At 37.7% G+C, this 21342-nt stretch overlaps 2 protein-coding genes across 5 annotated transcripts in view; both read left to right on the forward strand.

Annotated features, from left to right (window-relative positions):
* The window catches only part of LOC127427647 (AT-rich interactive domain-containing protein 3A-like), a 46507-nt gene extending 39479 nt beyond the window's left edge, over nt 1–7028 (forward strand). For all 3 annotated transcript variants that reach the window (XM_051675343.1, XM_051675342.1, XM_051675344.1), the window contains 2 exons: nt 2571–2660; nt 2750–7028. In XM_051675343.1, coding sequence (XP_051531303.1) covers nt 2571–2660; nt 2750–2880 — 221 coding nt within the window. In that variant the 3' untranslated portion in view covers nt 2881–7028. The remainder of the gene's footprint in view (nt 1–2570; nt 2661–2749) is intronic.
* A 1099-nt stretch (nt 7029–8127) lies between these two features.
* On the forward strand, nt 8128–20904 carry LOC127427667 (CTD small phosphatase-like protein 2). Of its 2 annotated transcripts, none has more exons than XM_051675382.1 (11): nt 8128–8371; nt 11049–11169; nt 13973–14086; nt 15486–15594; nt 15689–15806; nt 15900–15986; nt 17764–17826; nt 17918–17997; nt 19283–19409; nt 19565–19660; nt 20418–20904. In XM_051675382.1, exons 1-11 carry the CDS (start codon nt 8270–8272, stop codon nt 20481–20483), a joined length of 1083 nt encoding a protein of 360 aa, XP_051531342.1. In that variant the 5' UTR covers nt 8128–8269; the 3' UTR covers nt 20484–20904. The 2 variants fall into 2 exon arrangements, with proteins under 2 accessions (XP_051531342.1, XP_051531343.1); XM_051675383.1 differs by lacking the exon at nt 20418–20904 and adding an exon at nt 19952–20399.
* Nucleotides 20905–21342: the final 438 nt, after the last annotated feature.

Genomic DNA, 21342 nt, shown 5'->3' on the forward strand with positions numbered 1-21342 from the left:
CTTATGCTAAAATGCTTGAAATTATTTATTTTTCACATCAATCTACACTCCATACCCCATAATGACAAAGCAAAAACCAGAGTTTTCATAACTTTGCAAATTTATTAAAAAGAAATAACTGAAATATCACATTGACATAAGTATTCAGACCCTTTCCTATGACACTTGAAATTTAGCTCAGGTGCATCCCATTTCTCTGGATCATCTTTTAGATGTTTCTACACTCCTTGATTGGAGTCCACCTGTGGCAAATTCAATTGATTGGACATGATTTGGAAAGGCATACACCTGTCTATATTAGGTCTCACAGCTGAAAATGCATATCAGAGCAAAAACCAAGCCATGAGGTCAAAGGAACTGCCTGCAGAGCTCAGACACAGGATTGTGTCGAGTCACAGATCTGGGGAAGGCTACAAAAAAAAAAAGTCAGCTGCATTGAAGGTTCCCAAAAGCACAGTGGCCTCCATAATTCTTAAATGGAAGAAGTTTGGAACAACCAGGACTCTTCCTAGAGATGGCTGCCCGGCCAAACTGGGCAATCGTGGGAGAAGGACCTTGGTAAGAGAGGTGACCAAGAACCCGATGGTCACTCTGGTTGAGCTCCAGAGATAATGTGCAGAGATGGGATAAACTTGCAGAAGGACAACCATCACTGCAACACTCCATCGATCTGGGCTTTATGGCAGAGTGGCCAGATGGAAGCATCTCCTCAGTGCAAGACACATGAAAGCCTGCTTGGAATTTGCAAAAAAGCACCTAAAGGACTCTCAGACTGTGAGAAACAAGATTCTCTGGTCTGATGAAATGAAGATTGAACTGTTTGGCCTCAATTCCAAGCGTCATGTCTGGAGGAAACCAGGCACTGCTCATCACCTGCGCAATACCATCCCAATGGTGAAGCATGTTGGTGGTAGCATCATACTGTGGGGGTGTTTTTCAGCAGCAGGGACTGGGGGACTGGTCGGGGTTGAAGGAAAGTTGAACGCAGCAGAATAGAGAGATATCCTTAATGAAAACCTGGTCCAGAGTGCTCAGGACCTCAGACTGGGCCAAAGGTTCACCTTCCAATGGGACAATGACCCTAAGCACACAGCCAAGAGTGGCTTAGGGACATCTCTGTGAATGTCCTAGCCAGAGCCCAGACTTGAAACCAATCAAACATCTCTGAAGAGACCTGAAAATGGCTGTCCACAGACGGTCCCCATCCAACCTGACAGAGCTTGAGAGGATCTGCAGAGAAGAATGGCAGAAAATCCCCAAATCCCGGTGTGCAAAGCTAGTCGCATCATACCCAAAAAGACTTGAGGCTGTAATCGCTGCCAAAGGTGCTTCAACTAAGTACTGAGTTAAGGGTCTGAATACTTATGTCAATGTGATATTTCAGTTTTTTCTTTTTAATAAATTTGCAAAGTTATCAAAAATCTGGTTTTTGCTTTATCATTATGGGGTATGGAGTGTAGATTGATGTGAAAATAAATAAAAGCATTTTAGCATAAAGCTGCAACAAAATAAAATGTGAAAAAATGAAGGGGTCTGAATACTTTCTAAATGCACTGTGTATATATAGCATACAGAAAATGAAGCCTGTTTTAGGAATATTTAAAGGCGCATTTAGTCATTTTTGTGTTTGTCGCCTTAGACTTGGACTGACACTTAGTGGCATGAATGCAGCATCATTCAAATGCAATAGTTTTCAGTAACAGATGCCATTGTAGAAATTCACTATCCACAGTCAGCCATGATTAATTTAATCCCTTAGTGAAGTATTGAATAAAAGAGCGGTTACTGAAATACATGCGAGTGGTATTCGGCTGTTCGTGTGATCCTAACATGGCAGCCCCCATGAGCGGACCCTCCTCCCACTTTTATAAGGTTACTGATATGACTAGAGTCATCGTCTCATGTGAGTGTTCATGATTTTATAAATATGTTTCAAAATAACAATTGATTTCTTTAGGAGTAAACCTTTTTTTGAGGAAAAATTACTGTGTGCACCTTTAAGATTTTTTGATTGTGGCATTATTTTCAAGACTTTTAAGCACTCCCACCCCCATTTCTCAATACTGTTTTGCAATAATAGTAATAATAATAATAATAATAATAATAATAATACAGTATAGTGTTAAACAGCAATGAAAATTATACTGTACAGACTTTTTTATTTTTTGTTTTTTCAGTACAATAAATGCTACTTTGATGTATAATTAATTTTACATTTATAATTTAAACAATATATACTTTTTATGCAGTAATAAGAGTTTTTATTTTTTAATGCAGTAATGAGAATTTTTTTGGGGTGGGGGGGCGGGGGTCTTAATTTTCATAAATGTAATGCCACAGTGCAAAAAAAATAAATAAAACAAATCTTTATCGTACAAAAATTGGCTTCTTTTTATTTATTTTAAATTAATTTCTTCTTTTTTATTGAGGTGAAATTTGTCCCAGACATGTTCCTGAAAGCCACAGGATTCACCCTTCAAAACAGAACTTCAAAATTATTTGAAAAATGAAGATTTTGCATGTTTTACAGAAATATAAAGGTTAATACTGTGTGTTTTGTGTTCTTTCAGAGAGCCGACCAGACTCTGCCTTGAACCTCACCACCAATGGCCTCAACAGCATCAGCATGTCATTGGAACTTAATGGAGTCGTCTACACAGGTGAAAAACCAGTCGCCATGTAGATGCAGTGTATTCATGTTTTTCCCTATAAATTCGATTGTCACTCATTTTTCTCTGTTTCCTCACAGGCGTACTCTTCGCCCAGGCTGCAGCGCCAACCTCATCAGGGGTATCTAATAAATCTTCCACAGGCAACAACGGACCTCAGTCGGTTCTCCACACGCCTACCTCATCCTCCTCCAACAACCAATCACCTTAGCACCTCAGACTCTCAACCCTCTCAATACAAAACCAAAGCCAAAAAACCTCAGTTACTACAGAAGATATGCCAAAATAATTATATAAACCATGCAGGAATAACCGAATCGTTCTCAACTTGAAGTACACTAGCTCAGGTCTTTTATTTACACTCTTCTTTGTTCAGGAGCCAAAAGAAATCTAAAATAACAACAGAGTTTATTATAAAGATAATGATTTATAATGTATATGCAAAACCTGTGAATAATTTATTTCTCTTTCTGCGAGCACTCTGTCTGGCGTAAACAAAAGGGCAGTAGAATTCTGCTTTATAGGGTTCTATAGTCTCTGACTGACAAGCTTTTCATCTATAGGAGAAATCTTAACAATAGTATTATTGTTATAATGTGTGATGCAAAGTGCTTAAGGGTCTGAACTAATAATATATTATTGTACATTTTATTTTCTTTGTGTATGTATCTGCAGTGCCTTGTGAAGGTTTTATTCTCAGCACAGTTTGAATGTGCTGTTGTTGACCAGGTGATGTCTGAACTTCAGCACTAACACAATTCAAATTCTGGTCTGAAGTTGATTATTATTATCATTTTGTTTTTTAACATTTTTGTTGTGAGTATTCAACCATTTGGTTTCCCATCTCAGACTTCTACACTGCGATGGCAATAGTGATTTTAAAGGGATAGTTCATGCAAAAATTAAAATTCTTTCATCATTTACTCACCCTCATGCCATCCCAGAAGATTTTTAGAAGAATATCTATGCTCTGTTGGTCCTCACAATGCAAGTTAATGGTGACTAGAACTCAGAAGGTCCAAAAAGGACATAAAGACAGCATAAAAATAATCCATATGACTCCAGTGGTTAAATCCATGTCTGCTGTAGTGATATGATAGGTGTGGATGAAAAACAAATCAATCTGTAAGTCCTTTTTTTTACTGTAAGTCCACACTTTCACTTTCAGCCATCTACTGGATAGGGCTGGTTAAGGGTGGAGATTTATAGTTAAAAAGGGCTTAAATATTGATCTGTTTCTCATCTTCACCATGTCTGAAGACATGGATTTAACCACTGTCGTATGGATTACTTTTTGCTGGCTTGATGTGTTTTTTGACCTTATGAATTCTGGTCACCATTCATGCATTGTGAGGACCAATAGCGCTGAGACATTCTTCTAAAAATCATCTGGAATGGCATGAGGGTGAGTAACTGATGAAAGAACTATCCCTTTAAGATCATTGATTGAACATTCAGGTTAAAGGAGCTGTTTTGGTGTGTTCTTTGTGTGTTCTTGTGAGGAAAGATAGGCATATGTTTATAAATGTGTACATGTGTTCTTGAGCTTATAACCTGTTTTTCATGTTTGTATATGTTTGCCTCTTCGTGACTACTGGCAAACTCTGGGGGCCACATTGTCCATGAGCCACTCAAATGGTGGCTGCAGCGTCACAGAGCTTGAACGGCATTACTCTGAACTGCCACAGTCGTAGTGTCTATAAAGTAGATGTGGAAAGAGGTCAGAGGTTTTTCTACTTGTTAGTGTAGAATTTTATGGAGCTTTTACTCAAATCAACAGTTTGGCAGGAAAAAAAATCACAGTTTGACTCAAAACAAGACAGTAGGATAATAGGTACACTTTCAGATTTAAACAAGTCTAAAACCCAAAAGCAGGAATCAGAGAAAATAATAATTATGATATTGAAGTATTCAAAATTGAGCAGAATGGAATCTTCTCTCATTAAAAATGATTAGAAGTAAGTGGTTTCTTGTATTTAGGAATATTAATCTTCAGCAATGATTTTGACCATTTTAATAATCAACTGTTTCGGTCAGCGAGAAGGTCTTTTTCTTGTCGATGTATAGTTGTAATTCATGAATTATGTCAAGCTTCTCTAGCATTACACTGTATGCAAGGTCAAAATGCCCATTTGGTGGGTGTCTAGGGGTAAAACTTTTTTTCTTTTGATTGATAAAAACAGGGTCGTCTAGCAACTACTGTCTTAGCTGATAAGAAGTTGAATATTTTATCTGGGATTTCAAATAATTTCTTACTGGGGAGAGGTGGTGAAAGCTTTTGGAAATTGGGGTTGTCTACAGCTTTAAAGCCTTTATTTTTATCCAAAACAGCTTCCACCAATTGTAGATACATCATTTTGGATTAACTTGAAGTTAAAATGCCTTGATCCCTCCTTGGGATAAAATGTAACCATTCAGCTATCACCATCTCTGTCTTATTTTCATTCTTTACACTGATGTACTCTTAAAACCTCTGCATAACACTTCCTTATTACTTTATATGAACCAACTTGGTGATAGCTGTACAGGAAACAGTGTGGAAAATGTAACTGTTTTTATCCGTGTTTTGTATTGTACATTTCATTACAGTTTTAAATATCAGGAAGCATCAATATAGCATATCTCAGACTCTGCCAGTACTGCAGGAATGTCTCTACCTCAAAGACTCTGCTAAGAACTGTTTGCAAACCCTCCCAGCTTGTCACTTTTCACATCAAATGTAAGAGTGTGATGCAGAACTGGATGTTTTTGCTCCACGTTTACTCCATGGGAATTTTCCTTACTGTATTAGCAATGATATCTTTAAGCCCCTTTTTGCTCATAACTGTAAAAACAGCTGTTTAATCTGCCAGCCCACAATCTGCCAAAAACCTCAACTTTAGAGTGACCGATTTTTGTCATGTAACAGTAATTCTTCACTTTGATGGCCTTTATGCAGTCTGTTTTGATCAAAGATGCTGTCGATTTTTCATAGAAACAATACTGTTACCACACAGAGTATGAAAAATACATATAACACCTGAAATTCGATGATTAAAGCAGTTTGTAACCATGAGAGGGATGTGTTTTACTCTGATGTATGCCTTAATGTATGCAAACTTAAGAAAAATTGTGCATGCTAATATAGTCAGGTTTACTGCAAAGACAACCAAAATTGCTGTACAATAAAACATGCAAACCTTTGAACTATAATTGCAGGATGCCTTATGCTTTGATAATTCTTGGTAATCTTTTCTCTGTAGAGCTTAACATCACACTAAAAGTAACTCTCTTTTTCAATACATAGACAACTGTGAAATTTAGGTTTTACTTTAAAACATGGCATTTGTCGTCTTCTCAGGAAATACACTTCTACCTCCAGTTACACAGATATGTTCACCTTAGTGCTGTGGTTACAGTGCATGTAACATTTATTGAGATTTTTTGTAATTGTGATACAAAATGTTTCCTTTGGCATACTGACTCAAGGTTTTTTTTATTATTATTATTATTAATTGCAGATGCAGTAACTATACTATAGTCATTTCTTGTTGTTCTTTCTATTTTTGAAAACCTTAATATCCCTTTCCTATGTGTGTGCTTTTGAGTTTTTCTTGTTTGTTTGCAACTAAATGGAAAATTGCTCCTAGCACAAGAGACCCAGGAGAGCCCAGATTTAGATTACAGCACTGAGCGTCATACTGATGCACCATTTTATGCATTTCCACTCATGCATTTATAAAACTTTTAAATTGTGTAGTGTCAGCCTCATGACTGCTTCTCTTATGGGGGTGAAGGACAAAGACAATCCTAACCTATTTAATCTATTCTTTGTTTGAGAGAATAATTAACAATAATAATTAAAAAAAAATAATATATCGAGATGTAATTGGGGGGATGGAAAATCCAAAGAATGTCCACATAAGTGCTGTTATGGCCTGACTATCATGGATTCAAATGACTCCATAGCTTATATTTTAGAAGATGATCACACATCAACCGTTACCCTTTCCTCATCTGAATGCTGATAACCCAGTAAAATTGACACAACAAACCTGTTCACGTCAATACACATGCAAAACAAATGTTGTTAACAGTTGAAACTGATGTTCTTTTTAATTAATAAATTTGGAATAATTCTATGCCTTTTATATGTTGAAATGTAATTGTAATTCTGGAGCATCAGTTTGAGTGTCTTGCTCTTTGTTGTGTTTTAGTACATTATTGCACCTTTTCATTTAAAAAAGGAAGTTCATGTTTGTTATTTCAGAGTTTTCAAAATGTACTCTTGAAGTTTACACTTTATAATTGTCTAACATCAGATTTTTCAATGTTTGATTTAAAAAACTTGAGCTCGTCAGCTGTAAACAAAGACATTGAAAGTACAATAAAAATTTAATTCTGATTTAATGTTGTTAGTGCAGTTCTTCATTTTAGATTAGGATGGAAGACTTCCATATTAGTGATTGAAACAGAGTGATATGTCAGCAATACTTTCTTATGGATCAGTTATGATTTATTTATTTTTTTAGAATGAAAACTTTAGGGAGTTTTGACATTTGCATAGACTAAGATTTTTCCATTCCTTCAATGAAACTTTGCCATGAAAAAAATTTGACATCGTCTCATTAAATGTACATACATTTGCATATTATATCAAACGTTATATACATGTCAAGTTTTATTTTTGCTTTTTTGATCAACAACTCATTGGCTGGTAACTGTGCCATCTTTCTGTTATTTAAATATTTAATAAGATACATGCACATTAACATTTTTTAAATAAAATAAATGGTACGGAAAAAAATTTCACAAACACCTCTAACAATTACCAGTCATATCAATGAAGAAGCAATACCTTAAATTAGAGGGCTGATATGAAACATTAAATATTATGGTTTTTAAATGAGCAAAATGTCACTTCTATTATTATCATTATTATTTAAATTATGAAATCTGGCTAAAAATCAAAACCATTAATTATTTCCAAAATCATTCTTTATGTCTGTAGTACTACCACCCCTTGAAATCAAATAAATCATGTTTATGCGACGATTTTGAACACTGATCAGCCTGTTTCATGTGGTAACGATCTCTCCCAGGTTGCCCAACAGAAAAAGTTATTGATAAGTGGTAAAATAGCTTCAGTTTCTGGTCATTTCATAGTGCTGTTAGAACACTATTCAGCCACTATCATTGTTTAAATGCATTATAGCCTTTTAAATATCTTTCACTGAAAATTCGACCGCAGTACATTGAGCAATTGTTTGTCCACGTGTCCTAATTTTAAGTTAATAAATGTTGTTTTCCTCTAATGAAACGCAGAGGTTATTTATGTCCAGGGCTCTCAATGTAAACAGAATCCTGCCAATGTGACTTCCGCATCACGTTGCTCTTGTTGCTTCTGCAGTTCCGCCCACTGCCTGGAGCTTGCGCTCTGATTGGCTGGGACTCGGTTGCATTTTTAATGAGTTTTTAAATGAGATCGGCCAGTATGGAAACAGCGAGACAAAACTGATGATCTACGTTCATGGGAATTAACGCGCCTTCCGGGCTACTTTGTTATTTTTGAACGTGTATAGTTTTGTTTAAAACATATATTTAATCCGGTCTGCATCAAAATGAGACTTCGTTCGAGGAATATTTTCAATGAAAACCCAAAGACACCGTCCCACCGCCGTCGAGTTGCTGCGGAACCGCAAACCCCACGGGTCCAGACACAGGTCAGTCCTGCTGTAATGAACACTACATGTACATAAGGAAACAAAACGTGTCTTATGTGTGTTTGTGTGGTTTTTGTCTTATGGAGCATGAGTTTTCGCTTTGTGAATGATTTGCACAGGAGTAGTTAGCATGATGATGCTAACAGAAGCGATTTGAGAGTTTCAAAGAGCGGGTTAAATAGCTTAACTATAAATAATATAGTAAAGCCATTCAAAACCTTCCGAAACTATTTTTTGTTTTTATTCATTATTATGATTTAAAATATGTGTGTTATTGATTGTGTGTGTCAGTTCTGGCCCAGATGTTTGCAGATGGGCGGGGACGTTATTTCCTCTTAGCCAATAAAAGTTCAGTATTTTTGAAAGGCATTTGGAATGTTGTTTCTCGGCCAAACAGCTTCTCTGTGTACTGCTGTGGAAGGAGCACATGTATCTTGTAGAATGGAGATATTGGTGATTTAAACACGAAAAAGCAAATGGACGTTATTTCTTTCTCAAGAAATAAACCCTTATATTATTGTTTAAAAATCCTTTGCAAAAGTACGCATTTCTTTTGAGTTTAATTTGGCTATATTTAACAGTGTATATGGAAGTGTGCATAAACATACCATATATACTGTATATACACTGATCAGCTACAACATTAAACCACTAACAGGTGAAGTGAATAACATTTATTATATTTTTACAATGGCACCCGTCAAGGGGTGGGATATATTAGGCAGCAAGTGAACAGTCAGTTCTTGAATTTCATGTGTTGGAAGCAGGAAAAATGAGCAAGAGTAAGGATCTGAGCGACTTTGACAAGGGCCAAATTGTGGGCAATGTTCTGCTGGGAAACTTTGGGTCCTGGCATTCATGTTGGTGTTACTTTGACATGTTCCACCTTCCTAAAGATTGTTGCAGACCACGTACACCCCTTCATGGCAACTGTATTCCTGATGGCAGTGGCCTCTTTCAGCAGGATAAAGCGCCCTGCCACACTGCAAAAATTGTTCTGGAATGGTTTGAGGAACATGAAGCAGAGTTCAAGGTGTTGATTAGGCCTCCAAATTCCCCAGATCTCAATCCGATTGAGCACCTATGGGATGTGCTGGACCAACAAGTCCGATCCATGGAGGCCCTACTTCGCAACTTACAGGACGACACGTAACTTAAAGGATCTGCTGCTAACGTCTTGGTGCCAGATACCACAGGACACCTTCAGAGGTCTTGTGGAGTCCATGCCCCGATGGGTCAGAGCTGTTTTGTTGGCATGAGGGGGACCTACATAATATTAGGCAGGTAGTTTTAATGTTGTGGCTGATCGATGTATACTGTATATTGTCAGAAATTAACTTCAGGGGCATTTTTGTCACTTTTTGTGGCATTTTTGGCCCTAGCCCCATTTTATTTCTGACTCTGATATATGTATATGTAAATAAACAACAGTTCCTCAAATCTGACTGGACGATAGACGTTCCATGAGTACTGATGGTCTCACACCATCAGCATTCGGACGCTTCACTCTGTGTAACACTCTGCTTGTGTTCATGCTGTTCTAAACTAAAGTGGAAGAGCAGTGCAGATGTGTTAATAGCTATCTGTCTCTTTACATTTAATATTGTGACATTACATATTTTAGCCAGGAGGTGGAGGCAAAAGACAATTTTTGCACGTAATATGAGTCAGTTGGTGATGTGAAGTGAGTCAGCCTCACTCAGTGTTTATATTCAACAGCGCTCCGTGATCGCTCGTATTACTACTACACTACTAAAGCATGGAAATAGCTTTAAATGGCTTTAAAATAACAACTTCAGCATTGTGGCTCATCACAGCTGAGAGACACAACAGACCGATTAATTACAGAAACTCAAGGCGCTTATCTTTTACTTGACTTTCCACATTGGAGAGGACAAAATGACGGAGGAGATTGCAGTTTCTTTCTATAGTGAATGACTCTTGCGTACCGGCTACCGCGAAATAGGGAGAAATACCCCCGCTTGGATGGCTATTTTTCCACTGAGAAAATAGGATGCATTTCACCAAAATGACATTATCTTCGGAAAGCTACAGACTACAGCATCATCAACAGGTGATCGCACATGCTCTCTCTCTCTCTCTCTCTCTCTCTCTCTCTCTCTCTCTCTCTCTCTCTCACACACACACACACACACACACACACACACACACACACATATCCTTGTTTCTCCAATAACATGTTAGAAACAGCCCAAGCTGTGATACTTGTAGTTCTGAAGTTATGTTTTTGAGAGGCTTGGACGCATCATTTGGTTTGAACCAGCAATAGCAGATTCTGATCCGTCGTGTAAGAAAGTAGTTCCATGCACAAATGCATTTTTTGTGACCGTACTCAATTTTTCCTAATTTTTTTTTAAATTTACGTGTTCATTGAACTGTTGTATATAAGCAATATCACACTCGCAATTGTGCTATATGGCCCTAAGTCAGCACTGCTGTGATTACCTTCGGCACTCAGCCTGCGGCCAAATCACAGCAGTGCTGATGTAGGGCCATATCGCACTCTTACTCGTGATATTGCTTAAATAAATACAGTAAATATATATATATTATATTCTTTTATTTTTCAGTTTGTATTTACTTGATGCTGTGTTTGAGTTATGGCAAATGGATAAGTGTGTAGTGATGTTTATGTCTCTGTTCTTCCTTACTTTAGGACCAGGTAGACGTTCTTCAGGACCGCTCAAATCTGGACCCTGATGATGTTCCAACAGCAACCAAACGTCCACGCATTAAACGTGGAAGGAGGAAAGCTTTATCAACTGACGACTTCAAAGGTAAATGCTGTTATGTAAGGGTGCTATGTTATTAATGATAATGTCATATACACTGCTGTTCCAGTCAGGGGCGTCTCTAGGATTTCAAAATGACAGGGGCTGTTGGGGCTGAGGGTATCCCCCCAATGGAGATGCATTTTTACATTTTTAAAGCACTCTAGACTTCAAGAATTCACATTAATTTGTTGAAGTTTCTCACAGTGACCATCAAAAAAGTAGCCAGCTGTGACAGTACAGTGGTAAAGTGATGGTAATTTTGATATATACCATAGTATTTACATGATAGATATCTGAAGTACATAAGAACTCTGAGTGATTTTTATATTTTCTAAGAATCTGGAACCTTTTGAATGAAACATAATTTAATTAACACCTTATTAGAACTAGTTATTATGAATTATTAGAACTAGTTATTATAGGACTAGTTATAATAGTCAGACTGTAGTCATAAGTAGACCACTACTGAGTTGGGACTGTGCTTGTGAAAAATGTTGATTCCTACTCCATAACATATTGTTTTCCTTTCATCAGGCTCTTAATGATTTAAGTAATCCTTAGGAATATCTGAAGGCAAACAATTACATTTTTTAATTGATCATCATTTGAACAGAACAGAACATACAGTAAATTACATAAGAGGAAAAATTTGCCCATAAAGTCTGTTATATACTTGCCCTTATATTTACAGTGCAGTGCCATAATAGCACAGGTAATACCATGGTTGGATCCACATTACAGTGATTAAGTCAATATCATAATATAAAGCTATAACATATTATATATTTTCTATTAAAATACAAGAGTTACAGTTACTGATGTAAAATCATGACAGATTTTAGTGATGATGTGTAATTTGTAACCACTCTTTTCCTCAGTGCTGTTTTTTGTTTAATTTATTTTTTATATTTGGCTTGCCCAATTCCCAATGTGCTCTAAGTCCTCGTGGTGGCGTAGTGACTCGCCTCAATCCTGGTGGTGGAGGACGAATCTCAGTTGCCTCCGCGTCTGAGACCATCAATCCGCATGGCTTGCTGAGCGTGGAGAAATAGCGCGTGTGGAGGCTTCACGCTATTCTCCGCGGCATCCACGCACAACTCACCACGCGCCCCACCGAGAGCGAGAACCACACATTATAGCGACCACGAGGAGGTTACCCCATGTGACTCTACCCTTCCTAGCAACTGGGCCAATTTGGTTGCTTAGGAGACCTGGCTGGAGTCACTCAGCATGCCCTGGATTCAAACTCACGACTCCACAGGTGGTAGTCAGCGTCTTTACTCGCTGAGATACCCAGGCCCCCTCAGTGCTGTTTTTAATGTTGGGGCTGTCTAGCTTTTCAAGAGGTTTGGGTTCCTCCACAGCATTTAAAACTAGAAAATTCTCAGTAAAATTCAAATGGGTCGAATAAATCTGTGACGTGATATCGAGGGAAGTCCGGTTTCACATGCGTAAGTAATCCGCTCTGTGGTATCCTATATCCCAGGTTGATGCGCACTCCAGGAATACAGTAGAATGGAGCAGAGCAGGTCACTTGTTGTGTGCCACACTAAAGCGAAAACCAGGCTTTAATCACACAGCGCATATGTGCTGAAAGATACTGAAGCCTGGGTTTCACGTGAGGTCTGAACAAATAATATTCGGGGCTAGACCAATATCATTCAGGGCTCAAGCCGAATGTTTTGCCCTAATGACACCCCTGGTTCAAATGTTTAAAATCACAAAGTCATTTTTATGGTTTTGAAAGAAACATCACTTGAATATCTTAATAAACTGACTGCTAGAAAGCTTAAGGTCTGCCCAGCTGTCAAGTTCAAAGATTAATGTATTTATTTGAAATAGGAATTGTCATTTGTAACTTTAAAATGGCTTTACTGTAATTTCTGACCAATTTAATGCCACCTTGGTTAAAGGTGCACTCAGAGTAAGTTTTTTTTTTTTTCTAATTAAAAAGGTTTTACACAAAGACATGAATAGAAAATTATGTACACTCACATTAGATGAAGACTCCAGTCATGTCACATGGAGCGGGTCATCCTCTCATAGTTGACAGCACATGACAACTTTTGTCATGCAATTGAGTTAATACCACTAATTAAAACTAATAATAATAACATGTTTACTTTATATAGTGCTTTCAGCCAAAGCTCAAACATAAAAGTACATGTAAACAAAACAAGCAAACCAAAAAAAAAACACAATATACTTTCAACAGAGCCTGAGTCAACAGTATATGTGATGGTATGGTATTGAACAGCAGGAGTCCAAACAGAATGAGTGCAAGTGGAACAATTAAATGTTCAAACAAGAGGTCCCTGCTGGAGTGATGAAACAAAGCACTACTACCTGCAGCTCTCACTGTGCGGATCACGGATAAACGCGTGACATCCAACGGCAAGTGCAAGCACAAGGCGGTCTTCAGCCGACAGAGAGCTTGCGAGTCGCGGCTGCCTGGTCATATTTCAGCGTGCAAAAATTTGTTTGGTTTCTTCAAGAATGTCCATGTGTGTAGTCTGAGACAAAGAAAAACTCAGACAAAAAGTAATGAAATAGAAGAAAAAAATACATATATATCTTCGGTGTGAAGCGGCAGCACTTAGTTAAAAACGTCAAGTATCTAGAATGACAGGTGTCAGGATAGAATCCAAAACCACAAATACTTCTGGGACCGACGAGACGAGTAAGACCCAGCTAAAAACGTACTGAGTGTGCCTTTAAAAAAAGTATCAATTTCATAGTGATAACTAACTTTTCAACAGTAGTATACGATATAATGACTATTCATGATATGATTTTGTAATTTTAGAGTCAGATTTCAAGACCCCAGTCCGTCACCAGAGGGAAAGACATTCCTCATTGAATCCTGCTGCTCGAAGCCTCTACTCTCCTGCAGTGCATTTCCTCACACCCCCTAAAGACAGTAAGTGCAAAAAAACCACTACTAGACAAACTGATTTGGAACTGTCTGACCATTATTGTAAAACATTAGATTTGGATTTTGGGATATAAGTGAGTTTTGTTATAAATTATGGCTGGGTGATAGGACGATGTTATCGGATATCGACAATATCTTACAAAGGTCCCAATGCAGATTGCGACACTCAGTTGACAGACAATGATCAACAATATTGGGAAATGGCAAAACCATGGATCTGGGAAGTCAGCAAATATATTAAAGAGTAGCCCAGGGTGTGAAACTACCGCCCGCCAAATGCAACGAGGCTGAATCCAGTTCTCAATCTCCTCGTCCAAAGTATTTCATGCGCGAGTAATTTTGCTCATCTACCCTCAACAGGCGGGCGACCTGTAAGATGTCTCGGAGTCACACATGACAAGAAATTCTGTTAGTCACAAAGACACGTGCTTGAAGAAACACACTGTATTATGTTTTTAAGAACAGACAAAAGAAAAGCTGTCACTGCTCGTGTCTGCTTCCCTGTTTGTTCAGAGGTGTGCAGCATGAGCCTGTCTCATGGAACAAGCGCATGTAAAGAGTTTTCACTATTTGTTCTCAGTTTCATTAGTCTGAAAACTGTTTGCAATAATAATGTCATCTATGAGAATGCTGCAGATTATCTCCGATCATCTCAGGAGTTGCTGTAAATTTAGTTCTATTTATTTTCACGGACCAATTCCCGGTAAACATGCATTGTGAACGCAACTCTGCAGGTTAAGTAATATATATCTTTCTGTTAAAGAAACAAAGACGGAAGTGATTCAATCAAGTAATGCAAGACACATTGAGTTTTGACCTAAAATTGAGTATTCTTTTCTTTTCTTTCGGCAGCATTAACTGTATTACCAAAACGCAATACAAACACAAATTCGATAAGAACACACATTTGGCAGCATTATTTTGGGAACACAAGGGAATTTATTAGGCTTTATTATTATGATTATTATCATCTTTTCATTTATGAGTGTCTTAAATTCTTTTATCTGTAGGCTATTAGTAGTTTTCCACCTGTTGTCGTTGACGGATGCTTGCGTGTTAGCAAATTGAGATGGTAAATATTTGGATTTGGGGAGGTGGTTAAATAAGATTTTTTGACCACTTCGTTATTTTGTTGCTTTTTTTCATTTGCTTTAAAGTGCAATTTGAATTTAGAAACGTCCTTTTGTTTATGTTTTTCATGTTTCAATAAATGAATTAAATTTTTAAAGCAAAATCAATACCGACCCTCGGCAGGGGGGTTGATGTTATAATCGTATATCGCAATATTTTTAAGGCAGTTATCGATCAAATATTTTTTACATATTGCCCAGCCCTTTACAGCATTTACTTGAATTGGTTTCAACAGCAGTTATTTGTTTGAAAGGTGAGCAGCCAAACTCAGGAGCCATCTTCAGTCCTGAACACTGTGTGTTTGGCTACAGTGCCGTCAGCCCTCTTTCAGAGGATGAAGAGAATGATGAAGTGTTCAGTCCGTGAGTCTCTCTCTCTTGTATTCAGTAAAAATTGAAGGATTGATATTGTGCTTTTCATTCAGTGGTTTAATTTTAATTGTTTGTTTTTCCTCAGTTTTACATTTATTAAGAACATTCCAAACCGTTCACAACAGTCCAGACCCGTCTCAGCAGTTCGGGACATTCCACCAAAGACGAGGAGCACACCTGCTGCTACCCTAGTGCTTGATTTGGTTAGTTTTATCTGTCTTTTATACACTGGTTTGAATGTGGTTTAGAGACGGCTAGTTTGTGACTCTTTGGATCGTATTTTTGTTTGATCAAAGGATGAAACCCTCGTGTTCAGTTCACTCAATGTGATCCATGATGCAGAGTATACATTCAGTGCTCGGTTTCAAAATCACAAGTACAAGGTTAGTAAATGTTTGCCTTCAAATTGTAAAGTGAGTGATTTAAAGGAATAGTTCACCCAAAAATTAACATTATGCAATTAACTACTCCCCTTCTTGTTGTTTCAAACCCAACAGACGTTTTTCTTCTGCAGAACACAACAGGAGATATTTTAAAGAATATTAGGATGGCTGATTTCCATTCTGTAGCAGTTGATAGTGACCCAAAAGTGTCAGAAATGTAGTGATTGGTGTGTAATGATTTGATTTGAGATCAAATTATTTGATTTATGAGTGAATAACAATTTTAATTTGGTCTGTTCGTCATACAAAATGATTGCATGCCTTCAGAAGATTTGAATTATGATGCACGAGTCGAAAAGACTACTTTTGAAACACTTTTGGGGCAGTGTTCCACATTTGTTCTTGCTGAGCAAATCCTATTTCTATCAGGCAGAACCTTTGGCCACCTGAGCAGACACATTACACAGTGAAATTTCACAATTCTTGATATTTGAAATTAAATACCACAGTAAAAATGGATAATATGCTATTGAACACACTCCTTTATTTAAAAAGTTAAATATTAATGTAATGTTAAAATAAACATATTAAATAAAAACAAATACATGTTTCCTTAATTAAGTAAATGATGCTTCATGTTTAATTATGTTAATTATCATGTTAATTATTCAGGTAAATTGTCATAATAATAAAGTAGCCTAAGTATTAAGTAATCTAAGAACATAGTAGGCTCATAATAACAAATAAATAAAGAGCAGTCAGTGGCTTTTTTTTTTTTTCAATATTGTTGTTTGATTAATATTAACAACACAACAGCAGCAGATCTATTAGGCTGCATTAATGCGTTTATATTGCAAATGCTTATGCACAAATCCAGTATTTTGACACAACTGAGTTGTTGCATCTGTTTGCATTCATGTTAGACATAAGCGATTGTTTACTGTATGTTAATCACTCGTGGGATGGGCATTGACCATGAAGCACATTTAACCATTTGGCACACAGTCACATTTCTGTTCAGTTCAATTAAATACTCTTAAAGGGATAGTTCACCCAAAAATGAAAATTCTCTCATCAGTTACTCACCCTTATGCCATCTCAGATGTGCATGACTTTATTTCTTCTGCAGAACACAAATGAAGATTTTTAGAAGAATATCTCAGCTCCGTAGGTCCTTACAATGCAAGTGAATGGTGACTAGAACTTTGAAGATCAGAAAAGCACATAAAGGCAGCATAAAAATAATCCATACGACTCCAGTGGTTAAATACATATCTTCTGAAGCGATATTTACGATCAATCTTCACTTTCATTTGTTTTTTTTTTGGTGATTCACATTCTTCATGCATATCGCCACCTACTGGTTGGTCTGGTGAAAGATTTCTTAAAAAAGGACTTATTTATTAATAAATATTGTTCTGTTTCTCACCCATACCTATCACTTCAGAAGATATGGGTTTAACCACTGGAGTCATATGGATTACATTTATGCTGCCTTTATGTGCTTTTTAGAGATTCAAAGGTCAGCATTTACTTGCATTATAAGGACCTACATAGCTGAAATATTCTTCTAAAAATCTTAATTTGTGTTCTGCAGAAGAAAGAAAGTCATGCACATCTGGGATGGCATAAATCAGTAAATGATGAAAGAGTAAAAAAGAATTTGGTGAACTGTTCCTTTAGCTTTTTCAAATGTGAGAATATTTGTTGGAGGACTGGTTATTTTATATTTTAAACATATGCTCTTACGAATCATTCATCATTTTTCTTTTCATAGGTCTACCTAATCCTCAGGCCATATGTGAAAGAGTTCCTACAAGCCATGACCAAGCATTTTGAGGTACAACAAAGACTGACAGTTTATCAGGGATGGTTCCCAAATGCTCATTGTTTCCTGTAAATAAATGTGTATTGTTGTTTTTCTGTTCCAGATGTTTGTTTATACTTCTGCTAAAAAGGAATATGCAGAAAAGATTGTTGACATATTGGATCCTAATAAAAAGCTTTTTAGGTGAGGCTTCATGCATGTTTTGAATGCCATATACCCATTTTCCGCCAAAATTGTGCTGTTGCCTAACCTCCCTTAGAACCAGCCCGAGAGCCAAACAATGATTTAACTGACTGAGTTACTACTTAACTTGATGATAAACAAAATGCTGTATGACAATCTTTGATGAGGGGTCTTGCTCCTAGTTTTTACATTTTTTATTTTTCTCCCCAATTTGGAATGCCCAATTCCCAATGCACTCTAAGTCCTCGTGGTGGCGTAGTGACTCGCCTCAATCCGGGTGGCGGAGGACGAATCTCAGTTGCCTCCATGTCTGAGACTGTCAATCCGCGCATCTTATCACGTGGCTTGTTGAGCATGTTACAGCGGAGACATAGCACGTGTGGATGCTTCACGCTATTCTCCGCGGCATCTGCGCTCAACTCACCATGCGCCCCACCGAGAGCGAGAACCACTTTATAGCGACCACGAGGAGGATACCCCATGTGACTCTACCCACCCTAGTAACCGGGCCAATTTGGTCACTTAGGAGACCTGGCTGGATTCTCTCAGCACGCCCTGGATTCGAACTCACGACTCCAGGTGTGGTAGTCAATTTGGTCTCTTAGGAGACCAGGCTGGAGTCTCTCAGCACGCCCTGGATTCGAACTCGTGACTCCAGGTGTGGTAGTCAGCGTCTTTACTCACTGAGCTACCCAGGCCCCCTCTTGCTCCTAGTTTAAAAAAATATTTTAACTTCGAAAGTAATTTTAAAGCCATGTCAAGAAAACAGAGGCTTTCAAAAACACTCTAGCTAGCGGCAGCAAAGCAAATTGTAATTTTTTTTGTTTGAGCAACCCGACTAGGCCCGACATAACATTAGCTAAACTGGTGGTTTTCAATGGCCAATAATGATATCTAGAGAGCAGGATGGCCGATATAAATGCTGATAAACATAATATGATTTAACAACAGCAGAATAGATGTACACAAAATTTCAAAAGAGAAACAAGCATTATTTTATACAACATTTACTCAAAGTTGCATAAACTTGAAAAGAAGAAAACCTTGAAAACAGAAAGCGTTGACTATCTATTGACCAATCTGTTGGTGACTTTTGGAAATGACACAAGGGAAAATTAACACTTTTGTTAATCGGCCAAGAGAGCACTCTTATTGTTCAGCAAAGAGAGACACACAGCATTGGTTTAGCTTCGTGATAGACCGATATGTCAGGAAATTTAAACACTTTAAAGAAGGATAAAAATGGCAATTCTTTGTAATTATTTGGCTTTCTTTTTTTCTCAAGGCATCGTTTGTATCAGGACGATTGCGCTTGTGTGCTTGGACACTACATTAAAGACTTGAGTGTGCTGGAGAGGGACTTGTCAAAGACCGTCATCCTGGACAACGCTCCCCACACTTTCCCCTACCACGTATGTCTGTCCTTTCAGCACAGTGTGAAGGATTCTTTTGCATGTGGTTTGATAACCAGTATTCCAGTGTGACTTTTTGGTGGCATGTTATATGCATGAATGAGTTTGGATTGGATGGAATGGGGCTTGATCTACAGTGTATTTGTTTTTTGTAGCTGATTAATATGATTCCCATAAAGAGCTGGTTTGAAGATCGAGAGGACCGGGAGCTGCAAAAGCTCATCCCTTACATGGAGAAACTCGTGCAAGCAGTGAGTTCTGCTCATGCATCATTTTCACATGTAAATAGGAGTCTTAAAGCTACAGTAGCAAAAATTTGGTTGCAAATTTTTGTAGTAATTAGCATTATGCCACAAATGCTGTTGATTGAGCTTAACTTGTATTGAACCCGGAACATTCCTTTAAAATAAATATAATTAGAAATTAAAAAACATTACAAGTAGACATCAGGAATTAAATATGAATTGTTATAATTACTCCTTTTTTCTTTTTTCTTATCCCCTTTTCACCCCAATTTGGAATGCCCAATTCCCACTACTTAGTAGGTCCTCATGGTGGCACGGTTACTCACCTCAATCCGGGTGGCAGAGGACAAGTCTCGGTTGCCACCGCTTCTGAGACAGTCATTCCGCGCATCTTATCACGTGGCTCGTTGTGCATGACACCACGGAGACTCATAGCATGTGAATGCTCATGCTACTCTCTGCGATCCACGCACAACTTACCACACGCCCCATTGAGAGTGAGAACCACTAATCGTGACCATGAGGATGTTACCCCATGTGACTCTACCCTCCCTAGCAACCGGGGCAATTTGGTTGCTTAGGAGACCTGGCTGGAGTCACTCAGCACTCCCTGTATTCAAACTCACGACTCCAGGGGTTATAATTACTCCTTTTAAATCTTTTCTTTTTGCGTGTTACTATCATAATTAAAGTACTAACTTTATTAAATGAAAACAATTGGTTCATAGTAATGATCAACTTATTGTTATTTGCCTGTTTGCAGGATGACTTCAGAAACGTTCTAAAGAAGAGAACCGACCAATTTCACAGGCTGCTTTCTGAAGACTGAACCCTTTGTGAAATGCAAATATCTGTAAAGCCATGCAATGAAATTCCCCGCTGACATGCCAACCAAGGCAAAATATTTTTTATGCTTTTACTCTGCTATAATGTACACCAGAGAGAAGCACAAGTGTTTATTAGATTTATTTGAGAACAGTCTTAACATTTCACCCTTGGTCATCCTGGTCAGCTGGTGTTCTGACTCCTTGTAAAGATTAGGGCTAGAATCCTGCCTTTAAGTTATTGACAAACCTTGAGATTTTTGTACAGGATTGTGCGGAGTATATAATTACACTGCTGGAAAATTGTTTTTGCTCCTTTTTCAGACTTTAAAGAGTTAACTTGATTTAAATGATTTTTTCTGTTGTACTCAGAAGTTTATTTTTAAAGGACTCTAATAAAATAAGAAAAACGTTTGTTTTCTTATATGTTTGAGTTTCTTCATGAGTAAATTCACATTATGCTTATGTACACCATCTCGAGTGATACAGCTTCAGACAGGCCCTTTTCGGTTCTGTCTGGCTCCCACTATTCTTACCCTCCTGCAGCACGCAATGGGTGCACGAATCAGCAAAACACAACGCCGGTATGAAAAATATCAGGATCTGTCCCACATAGAATGATATAGACCCATCTGTGCCTCCTGCAGGTTACTTTTCTCCCAGGGAAACTTTCTACGGGGGCCTTCATCAGGTTTCTGACATATGACATATTCACATAGTCCCACAATTACCAGACCTCCATAAGAGAATCCTTCTTGAACCCAAACATGCTACAAGAAGGAAGCTTCAGGAGCAAGACTACAAGTTTAGACCTGTAATTCAGAGATAAATGACAAGTCTCATTATATCACAGTGTTGAGAACT

The sequence above is a fragment of the Myxocyprinus asiaticus genome, chromosome 37 (assembly GCF_019703515.2).
Source record: "Myxocyprinus asiaticus isolate MX2 ecotype Aquarium Trade chromosome 37, UBuf_Myxa_2, whole genome shotgun sequence".
Lineage (NCBI taxonomy): Eukaryota > Metazoa > Chordata > Actinopteri > Cypriniformes > Catostomidae > Myxocyprinus > Myxocyprinus asiaticus.